This window comes from Pollicipes pollicipes, unplaced genomic scaffold (genome assembly GCF_011947565.3).
Source record: "Pollicipes pollicipes isolate AB1234 unplaced genomic scaffold, Ppol_2.1 Scaffold_6138;HRSCAF=7277_pilon_pilon_pilon, whole genome shotgun sequence".
Classification (NCBI taxonomy): Eukaryota; Metazoa; Arthropoda; class Thecostraca; order Pollicipedomorpha; family Pollicipedidae; genus Pollicipes; species Pollicipes pollicipes.
The window spans coordinates 20,703,516-20,715,054 of NW_023596818.1; the positions used below are offsets into that span (position 1 = coordinate 20,703,516).

The window sequence follows — 11,539 nt, forward strand, 5'->3', positions numbered from 1 at the left end:
ACACACACACACACACACACACACACACACACACACACACACACACACACACACACACACACACACACACACACACACACGCACACGCACACGCACACGCACACGCACACGCACATGCATATATATATATATATATATATATATATATATATATATATATATATATATATAGAGATACTTAGTCCTCCAAAATTCTTAGTGGAACTCATAACTAAGTAGAACTACTAAAATCATTCAAGCTTTTAGTTCTACTAAGATATTTGGCCAAATTTAATCTAATCAACACCTACTGCTATCTGACGCATAACAGCGTCACACCGGACGGGCACTTGCCCTAGATTAGTAAGCACGCGTGAGTGCATGTCAGGTAATACAACCTCCCGATAGGCACTCAAATGCTGTGCCAGTTGAGCATATCATGGTATCAGCTAAATGCTATCATGGCATCAGGTGACAGAAAATGCTCTGAATGACGGCTCAGCCTGAGCCAAGCCTGAAGCTGATATGCATCGGTGAATCTTACTCCTCAAGATGACACCGCACCCATTACAATTACAATGTATGGCATTTCGCTTTCATCATACGAAAGAATGCATGATAATCACGTGGCAGCGCTCTAGGCGCTCGCTAGTTGCGAACGTGTAGCAACATATGAAGGTGCGTGTGCGTTTGTGTGCGGGTGTGCGTGTGCACGTGCATGTGTATGTGTGTGTGTGCTGGTGGCGGCGCATGCATACACGCATTGGATCATTCAAGTCCGTGGTGCGACCACACGTTGTTCAGTTTCAGTTATTGAGCGGGTTGCGATCGTCCTGCTCGGGCCCCGGCACTCGTGCCTTACGATGCGGCGTTTCAATCACGTAGCCCCTGGCCGGCACGTAGCGCAGCCATCAGCAGTGCAAGAAGCTCAAAACGTACCTGGGAAAGGCAAGCCAATCCTGCAGGCACAGCATGGCCCTAATGGCCTTACCTGTCCTTTGACGAGGCTGGCGGCGAACTGCATGATGATAGCCTCGACCGTGTAGGCGCTGGCCCAGCCCCGTGGCGTCAGCAACTCCATGCAGATGGCGCCCCCGGCCATCACGAAGCCGCGCTCAATTCGCGGCGCCAGCACGCGCAGGAACGGCGGCGAGAACGGGAAGTTCTCCGGAAACGCCATGTTGAGCTGAATGCAGCGGATGTGCAAGTCTTTCATGTCGCGGTACAAGTCACTGGTGCGATCGATGTTAAACAGGTGGATGTTCCACTCGTAGAGGCAGTCGTTGACCAGCTCCACAGTAAAGGGTGGCTCGGCCTGCCGCGCCACGCTGCGCGTGATTTCGCGGTACTCCTTCATCAGCCGGCGGTTGCGCACTACCTTCAGGTGGCCGGCGTCGCGGACAGACGGCTCCTGCGGCGGCCGGGGGCGCGCTGGGCTCACGCGACTGTGATCCAGCATGCCGTGGAAGAAGCGCCGTGAGGCCTGGCGGGGCGAGTTGAAAGCTTGGTTGCGCCGGGTCGGCGTCAGAGGGCTGTCCGGTGACCGGGACGGCGCACCAGGCGGCTCGGTGTGCTTTGATTGGTGCGTGTCGACTTGCGGGTCCGAGGGTAACACATTGTCCTGGGGAACGCCAGCGCTTATTGCCGCGGGTTGATTGTACACGTTGTTTTGATGGATGACTTGGTTCCCATTTCTTTGGTCGGCCGATAGGGAGCGGAGCAGACCAAGTTTTTTCAGGATGTACTTCTTGAGTGAAATTGCCATTGCAACTTCTGCTCACAACAGTCTGAAAGAGTGGCAACGTCAGCACGCAACGTAGTTATACAACTCTTGATGCGTATTGGTTAGCGCCAGAGGCACGGTTGGCCGAGGCGGTTAAAATTCTGAAGTTGTGCGAAAAGTGTAAACAATCAGAGCTTCCACTGTTCGCACTGGGTCCGAACTCGGACAAGCGTACTCAGACGAACCCATTTCAGCAACTCTGAGTGGTCCAAGAAGACTGAGGGTCCTACTCGAGCGACTGTTATCCATCAGCCTATCAAACACGCGTGCCGGCGTCTCTGTACAGGGCGTCACACGAGAAACGTCTCTGTATAACGCGTCACATGAGAAGCTTAGCCGCCAGTCACTAGCACCGTCGTCTGAAAACCAGGAGGCATAGATTCGCAACAACAGCGCAATGCGGCAAAAGACTGATCACGATGAGAAGCACGGCGCTTTCGATTGTATGATTTTGTCATCACTGACAGGTCGCTAACATCTGCCAAGCGAGTGGACTGTCACTTGAAATATCGGCGCAGCAACCGTCTACCTGATTTTTGTTCCTTGCACTCGTGTGGGAGCAGTCTGCACATCGCCCTCTGTCGCATTCTTCGCCCAGACACGCTCGTGCATCGTACCGGTGCGGTACGAGATCGTACAAGCGGTGCCGGCCGCACAAGCTTATGCCTCGCACCTCATACGTTCGCATCAGGACACCATCGCCCCCTTAACGCGAAATCAGGCGGGCTGGTCAGGGCATCGAGCCATCGATCGCTAACCGTTCAGTGGCATGCCCCGGATCCTTTCCATTTCCCCAGACCCATTAGCTGACGCGGGCTGACACTCAAAGGCCGGCCCAAGCACTCCCATCTCGGTTTCATTCAAACGGTGTCACCTGTCGCGGGAAATTCCCTGCACCACCGGTAGCACACAGCCCACGTCCACGCGCTTGGCCCACGCTAAACGAGACTGATTTCTACGTGCTGGAGTTTTTATTCGTGCCCTGGAATTGAAACTAAAACTACGTGAAACCAGGGCGCAAGATGTAAAATCTTCGGATTGGAGCAATCTCTAACAGCCGTCACATTTCACCTCAAACATTTAACAAGCCATACACGGACCACAGCTGTCACGTGAGATCAAATGGTATTTCTCAGATGAATCTCATGTGTCTTGTCACAAAACCAACCCACGTTAACCTAATAAGAATAAAATATCAATTCACGCCAAGGCAGCGTAAGGTCCTGCGGCAAACCACTGGTCGTCTGGAAGAACATTCAGCAGGGGCCATTTGTTTAGTCTACGACCACCCGCTCATCCAAACCATATGCACACATGCCCCCACGCAAGAATTGTCCGCCTGTGCTCCGTTAATGCCCAACGAGACTGAAGTGGACGCTTAAGTGATGCGCTAGTCCGTCTTGCATGCGTTAAGTGTACTTGAATTTTCAATAACCGGGGTCTTTCTGGCAACTGTGACTGCAAACTCCTGACGTCGAACGCAGGCATGAATTAGTTATAATATTCCGTCATGGTCATATTGCTCCTTTCTGTTCATAACAGAACACCCGTATAGAAACCAATCCCATAAAGGTTAAAAATCACTCCATGTTCAAGCATAGGGGAATAGATGACGAATATAATAGAGGGAATACATGAATAGAACACTGGGGAATTCGGTAGCCTTTTTAGACACCAGACTTAGCCAGTGGTGGATGTAGCATTCCGTTAAGGGGATGATCACACAACAGTGAGCCCCACCCCCTGAAGTTTTAGATCTCTCAAAAATCCTCGGATTTCGGTCATTAAATTTCAAAATTCCCATCTTTGTTATTTTTGTATGCGTAACACTATCGACCTGTGCAATATGTGATACGGGACAACACCAATCGGCGAGCAGCACTACAAAACTAGGCGTGGTGGGAAAGTGCATGCATGAAGCGCGATCAGTTTCTCCTGATCATGCTGGATCCTACCATTTTGAGGTCAAGTCTTTCCGAAACTATACAGCCAAGTGAATTAAAGTTGGCTGCTAAATGTAATCAAAATCAAGCACGACACTCAGTCTCTAGGCTGGTTGCGGCTGGCCGGTTTCCGGCAGCTAGCCGGCCACTCTATGTTGCGATCAGCTGTAGGCAAAATATTTATACAGAGCTTGTGTCTCCCTATCACGAAGGAGTAATACACATACTGGCATTTATACCGCGTTAACAGTGTAGTGCACTAGTATGAATGTCGCGTATTCAGCAACAAAAGAAAGAGAGGCGAAATGTGCTACGTCGGCGGAGGGTAACATTTCACTAGCAATTGCGTGCATTGCTACCTGCGGCTTATGCACCAAGGAAAGCCATCGTCGGGGAGGCCTCGGACTTGCACGCGAACAAATTTAGCCAGGCCAATGAACGCGAGCTGGCGAAGGCCATGAACAACGCACGCTGTGCTAATGCTCGCAATCATATGTGGGGCTTTTAGCAACGGGTTAAGGCCCGTCCGACGTCACGAAAAGAGCTCAGGACCAATGTGGAGGGTCCCGGAGTCGTAACGAGCGCCCCAGTCGATAAGCATGTAGAGCAATGTCAACAACAAAGGCCTTCCGATAAAACGGGAAACCCAAGACCAATGGGGACAGCACTTAATTCGCAACCGGCCAGGCGAAGTTGAGTTCCTGCATCAGGCTTTTTCGAACACGGGTGAAAAGCGAACGTTCGCAGTCACACAAGATTGCAACTTCTGGAATCCGTTTTGTTCTGTTCCGTAACCCGTTCATTTATTAATTTGGCATCTTTTTCGCGGATTTGAAGCCGTCATCTATCAAGACCAATTACCTAGGTCAGGTTAAAGAGATCGTGTTCTAAAGAAATTGACCACGCATAGCTTTTTTGCGAGTCATTTAGCATCGCTCAAACTTTCTGTAACAATAGAAAAAGACAGTACCTGTAGTCTGCATCTTTCAGACTTTTCGGAAAAGGTGAAACCAGTGAGCCGATGTTAGGTAAATGTTTGCATTTTTGGTAAATTATGTAAATTTTTACGTATTTTTATGTATTGTGTATCGCATATGAGGAAAGCAGTACTAGCTCATATGCACAAAAAATGGCCACGGAGCACATGACCTTAGCCCAGGTCAAGACCTACTTCTATCGGTGCATTGTGCAAAATACCTGCCGGGCTCAAAAAAGGCAGTTGTAATAGGTTATTTTGAACACAGAATCTGACTACTCCACTGAAAACATGCTGTGATATCATTCTTATGCATAGTGGGGTCACAACAGGATACCTTAGGATATGCAAGGCCATATGAGTCCGTCCAAGGCCCATGACGCATGTTGTCAGTAGCGGAGAGGCTAGATGGACGAGGGTGACATGTGTAACCACCTTCTTATAGCGTTTGTGGAGCTGATGACACATAATTCCATTCACCAACATGCCTGTTCTCAGTTTGTCACAAACGCATTGCCAAGTGTTTTCGGAACTACGTGTAATGCAGACAAATATGCGATCCGAGAACCAGTAGATGTACAAAACACCATTCCCTTACACAGAAAAGAACATTGTACTGGTCATATAGACCCGGTTGGCACTTATTTTTTCACTTGCATGGTCTATAAATGTGACAAAAGTTGTGTCCGGAGCATTTTTGTCCCACAGTTCCACCTGATGAAATGAACTAAGCCAGAAGTGCATCATGAAAAACGTATCGTTCTTATAGGCTACTGTTGACCAATTTTTAACGGTGTCCCGATCTAACCTGATGGTTTGGTGAGCAGAGATGGTCGGAATGGATTCCCTGCAGTTCCTCGCTTAGTTCCTTTCCCTCAATATTCGTCTTGCGTGTTGACATTGGCTTTAACTGCATCTATCAAAACGACCGTTCTGGCTTTTCGTGACCTCTGGTGACCTCACATTTGGCCTAAGGTAAAACATTTGGTGTGTATTCTTTTTTCATTTGACGAGAACTTCACAACAGTGCCTTTTCTCACACTGCGTCTGAAAGTTGAACATCTCAGGGGGAGTGAACTCCTCCCGTCTCGGTTACCTCAGGGTGCGGTTGCCTCAGGCCCCCGGACGGGCGCAGGTTAAATGATCGAGGGTGTCGCAGCAGGTCAACAAAGAGACTCCTGTGAACAGCATAGGCTGCTCCCAACAAACGAGAGGCAACCAAGACCAATGTGGTGGCCCCTGATAGATCGAGAGTCCCCTGGCGGGTTACCATATAGGGCCCGGACCGGAGCGCAGGGCCCTCCGAGCAAACGGGACGAACCCAAAACCAGTGTGAAAGGGCCCTCAGTGATTGACGGTGCTTTGAAAGAGCACACGGGCACCGCGTACGGCCCTCCGACCGTTCGGTCGCCAAGTCAAATATGGCGGGCCCGTGAACGATCGAGTTCCTGGGTAGGTTAGCAGAAAGAGCATTGGCAGGGTATAGGATTATCCGCAAATGACTGCATATAGAATAAACCCTATACCAGTGTAGACGGCCCCAGGATTATCTCATATTATGGCCCCAGGAACGTCGCGGGCCCTCCGAGCAAGTGGAAGAAGCACGAGACTAGGGTGAAGGGCCCCTTAGCAGCCGAGAGTACCCCGGGCAGTTAAGATATGGAACATCCGGAAATAGCGTAGAGCTTTTCGGGCGAATGAAAGGAATCTCTGGAGGACCCCTGATCGATCACGAGCACCTGGAAGGTTAGCATATACCACCCAAGAACAGCGTGGAGCCCTCCGAGCAAGTGCGAAGAAATCAGGGCGACGTGGAAGGCTCCCTGGCGATCGGAGTGCCCCCTGCAAGTGGCCATATGGGGTCCCCGGCAACAGCCTATGGCCCTTAGACAGTGTAATATATCCTATACTTTCCCCAAACGCCCCCACTTGAATCAGCGGCGTTTTCTCTTCCGGCCCTTCCTGGTCTCCTGTAGACCCAAAGGTGCCCAAACTTTTGCGTTTTGTGTTAAAGAAGTTTGGGTCCGTTTGGCCAATAATGGCCACGTTCGGATAACACGGCTCCATCAGCGCCCCAGGGGGTGGGGTTATGGCCCCGTGTCCCTCTCCCGCTCCCACCGGGCTCAATGCGCCTTTCCATACCATTCATGAGGGATTTTTGAACACCATTCCTAAAATAATTCATTTAAGAGTGGTATTTGCACTGATTGTGCGGCGAGTCATGTCTGAATAAATAATCCAGGAATGGTCTTGCTTCTAACAGAAGATCATGGTTGCATATAGCTTGAATGAATGTTTTAAACGCGATGTTAGTAGCGATGAATCCATTATTCGCACTTCTTTCCTCATCAGTGGCAAAGTTTGTTCAATTCCATGTTAAATATCATCATTACATTTTGTAAAGTGTCATTAGTGGCAGAGTTTGCTTACGCAACGTGCGGGCCGGGTACATTTGCGACCATTGTCAGCTTTTAATTGGTGCTGAGAAAGACCTGAAAATCTTTGAACTAAGCGAGGAACTGCAGGGAATCCATTCCGACCATCTCTGCTCACCAAACCATCAGGTTAGATCGGGACACCGTTAAAAATTGGTCAACAGTAGCCTATAAGAACGATACGTTTTTCATGATGCACTTCTGGCTTAGTTCATTTCATCAGGTGGAACTGTGGGACAAAAATGCTCCGGACACAACTTTTGTCACATCTATAGACCATGCAAATGAAAAAATAAGTGCCAGCCGGGTCTATATGACCAGTACAATGTTCTTTTCTGTGTTAGGAAATGGTGTGTTGTACATCTACTGGTTCTCGGATCGCATATTTGTCTGCATTACACGTAGTTCCGAAAACACTTGGCAATGCGTTTGTGACAAACTGTCATGCATTTCTAACAGCGAGGTTTTTGCCAGTTCTGATTCCACGTGAGCCCAAGATCTGGCAATTCTTTGACTGACTCAACACTGCACCCGTTTTAAGTCTCCTCGATAGTGCAGTGATTGGACGCACCCTATGAATAAAGATACCGGTACAAAACTTGACGCTGTCAGAAAATCTCGACGGGTACTTCATGCATCACTACATGCCACCTGATTCTTCCCTAAACCAACAACAGGTGTTAAGCTGACGATGGGCGGAAAAACGAATGACCGAAATGTTATGTAAACGGCCAACAATTAACGAGCGTAGTCAACCACTGAGGAGTATTAAGTTACTCACAGATTAGGACAATCGTGCGGGCAAAGCTATCTTTCTGGGGTTTGTTGTATATTGGGCAGACCAAACTGCAGACATGTGTTCAGTATCAGCGGATTCCACGTTAGCTCCATTTTCTATCGGACCCTTGGTAAATCGGTAAACAAAGAATGTGAAAGACCCGTCCAGGTCAACATAGGCGTACGTTTTCTGAACACTTAAGGTTTGCTCATCAACAAGATTGGCATTTCAGCCGGATGAAACTGGGTTCTTCAACTTTTTACCGGTATACATCGGGATACACTGACAGAAACTGTGTGCATGCAAATCTGTAGGCAAATCTGAATGCACAATAGTTGGTTTTTACATGAACATAAAAACCGACCTTTGTGTTTCAACCATGTTTCCTTCGCAGTGGTGGATGCAGAATTTCTTCGAGGTGGCGGCCAATCAGCATTATGGTCTCCCTGGAGTTTGGGGCTCCTCCCCAGAAAAATCCCCGGACTTTGGTTATTTAATTCTAATATCATTATGTTTGCCAAGCTGCATAGGGCAAACCATCGTCTGTGCGCAGGCCTCGAAAACTGGGCGTGGTGCCTATGTGCGCTGGGTCGAAATTTGGAACAGTTATGAGTCATGAGCTAAAGCGGATCCCAAACGCTGTGAGCAGGCCCTGACCCGACTAAGAAATTGAGTTGGAACACCAGTCTACTGACTACATATGCCTCCTAAACGCCAAAACTAAGGACCGGTCAGCTTACATGCCTTACGTTGCATGCCTCACCGCATGCCTTACGTTGCAAACGTTCCCTATCACCGCCTATGGCTTGGAAGAAGGCCCTTACATCTCCCCGCTATGGATATCGGTCGTTATAGGCTTTGGACTTTTGCTGTGAGTGCATAGTTACTCAAGAAAAATTTGCCAACTAAAGAAGGGAATAGTCCTAAAGTAAAGCATGCAAAATACGTAAACTTCGTCATGCAAGCATTCAGAACTGTGTAAATGTCGGAATGACGTTTGGACAGACGCTAAAACTCAGCAGGATAATGGCAAAAAATGTATGTCAAACAAATTACACTTGGTTAAGCAGTTTTTTGTAAAAGTGTTGTACAAACGCGAAGTTGATGTTTTAAAGCTGACCGGTCGGTCATTGCGAGAGGACAAGCGAGATAACGCGAGTCGACTTCGAGAGTGAGAAATGCTTTCAGTTCTAGTTATAGAAAAGCATAGAAGTATCCACTTCTTCCTCACGGTGCGTGAGATTGGGTATTTATGCAACGTCATAATTCCACCAAGAGATGGCTGTTTAATTCACCACGAAACGCCGCACTGCAATTTATATTGGAAACTCGATGTGGATCGTGGAATTCCATGTAGGATAAAGTGATGTGCCCAGCGGCACACCGTTCTGTAATTTAAGAGTCGCACGCATAAACGTGGGGAGAAATATTGGGGAAGGCTGTATACCGCCTACAGGTGCACAGCCTTTCACATTTTGGGTGGAATGTGGCGGGATGGGTGGGCGGGCACAGCTAAGAAATGTTCACGAAAACCGAGTTTACCGCGCGCGCGCGTTCACGCGCAGGCGCGCACAATTTCTTGCCTGTCGTAAAACTACGTGGCATATGCTTCAACTTCCTTCGTTGACCCGTCTGCCTGTAAATTCTAAGCTGTCAAAACTTAGTCACATGAACATTAATAAATGTCATCAATTTGGGCAGCGCGGGGAGCAGCGCAGCGGGCTTCTATGTGCGTCCTCTTGCCTGCCTGGCTAAGTCAGTTAACATATGTCTTAGGCTCACAGATTCCTTAGATCCTTAAAGCAATCGGGTTGAGTTGACCTTTTTGATCAGTGCATTCAGTTCAAAGCAGGGAACAGGGGTAGTGGCGCGGCGTGAGCAGTGTGTCGGTTACTAAGTGCGAAGCTAGGGGTGGAATCGAGTCCCGGGGCGGGAGCTCTGGGACACCCAGCTAACGGCTGGCCAAAGGGTCAACCCGGTCCAGGATGACTGTGCCCGGCACTGTGCAGCGTGTAAAAAGATTGTCTGGCAACAAAGTCGAAGGCATGATCAATCGATGACCTGGAGCGGCCTATTTTGGGAAGTGGGTTCGGGGCGTAAGCAAGATCACACTCCGCTTAGCAAGCGCTATCGACCTAAAACCGCCCAAGGAAAGCATTCGTGGCGGATTACACACACACACACACACACGCCCATGCGCAGACACACACAGACACACACGCACGCACACAGAGGAGAGAGAGAGACGCACGGAGAGACGAGAATAACGGAGAGAGAGAGGACACAAGACACAGACACACACAGCAACACCCACAAGACACACACCACACACACAGCAACCACACACAGAGAGAGAGAGAAGAGAATAGAGAGAAGAGAGAGAATAGAGAGGGGACAAGAGAGAGAGAGAGAGAAGAGGAGAGAGAGAGAGAGAGAGAGAGAGAGAGAGAGAGAGAAGAGAAGAAGAGAGAGAGAGGAGAGAGATAGAAGAGAGAGAGAGAGAGAGAGAGAGAAGGAGAGAGAGAGAGAGAGAGATAGAGAGGAGAGAGAGAGAAGAGAGAGAGAGAGAGAGAGAGGGAAGAGAGAGAGAGAGAGAGAGAAGAGAGAAGAGGAGAGAGAGAGAGAGCGAGAGAGAGAGAGAGAGGAGAGAGAGAGAGAGAGAGAGAGAAGAGAGAGAGAGAGAGAGAGAGAGAGAGAGAGAGAGAGAGAGATAAGAGAGAGAGAGAGAGAGAGAGAAGAGAGAGAGAGAGAGAGAGAGAGAGAGAGAGAGAGAGAGGAGAGAGAGAGAGAGAGAGAGAAGAGAGCAGAGAGAGAGAGAGAGAGAGAGAGAGAAGAGAGAGAAGAGAGAGAGAGGAGAGAGAAGAGAGAGAGAGAAGAGAGGAAGAGATAGAGAGAGAGAGAGAGAAGAAGAGAGAAGAGAGAGAAGAGAGAGAGAAGAGAGAGAAGAAGAAGAAGAAGAGAGAGAGAGAGAGAGAGAGAGAGAGAGAGAGAGAAGAGAGAGAGAGAGAAGAGAGAGGAAGAGAGAGAGAGAGAGAGAGAGAGAGAGATAGAGAGAAGAGAAGAGAGAGAGAGAAGAGGTTATGTATATAGATATATATATATATATATCAGATATATATATATATATCTATATATATATATATATATATATATATATATATATATATATATATATATATATATATCCCAAGTCTAACAGGGCTCCCTAAATTTAGAAACCGGATCCCAATAGGGACGAAAAAGCCACCTTGCTTGAAAAGACCTCTGTGACCCGCTCTGGGGTCAGAGGGGTCCAGGGCGAAATCCTGACTACGCCAATGTCAAGAAAAAAAAACTTTTAGCCTTATGTACGGAGGCAAGGTCGGTGACCGGGCGAGCAAGTTCGATGACCGGGGAGGGAGGAGGAGGGGTAAAACTGGCCCCACTCGTAACATATGAATCATACAGAAAATAAGTAACTGTGCTCGTTGTTATCACCCTGCCCAGTAAAATTTCTCTGAAATGCGCCGTGAGGGAATCCGCAGGGGCAGGTGGGCGCCGGCACAACTTGACGCGTTTTGATTAAAAATGGGCAAGCGACTAATGCGCCCCAGCTGTCCTAGTCCGATAACTATACTGGCTCTCTGTGCTAGGATGGGCCACCTT

General features: G+C 48.6%; 1 protein-coding gene across 1 annotated transcript; it reads right to left on the reverse strand.

The window, feature by feature from the left end:
- Positions 1-785: 785 nt before the first annotated feature.
- On the reverse strand, positions 786-1,643 carry LOC119105431 (ubiquitin-conjugating enzyme E2Q-like protein CG4502). The gene is made up of 2 exons (XM_037228896.1): positions 971-1,643; positions 786-836 (listed from the first exon to the last, which is right to left on the reverse strand). Exons 1-2 carry the CDS (start codon positions 1,436-1,438, stop codon positions 786-788), a joined length of 519 nt encoding a protein of 172 aa, XP_037084791.1. The 5' UTR covers positions 1,439-1,643.
- Between the last annotated feature and the right edge of the window lie 9,896 nt (positions 1,644-11,539).

Excerpts from the sequence above, each read along its gene's own strand:
- LOC119105431 (XM_037228896.1), bottom strand. The coding sequence starts at position 1,438 with ATGCTGGATCACAGTCGCGTGAGCCCAGCGCGCCCCCGGCCGCCGCAG. Across the intron at positions 837-970 it reads CCAGCCTCGTCAAAGGACAG|GCACGAGTGCCGGGGCCCGA; the intron begins GTAAGGCCATTA and ends CCGCATCGTAAG.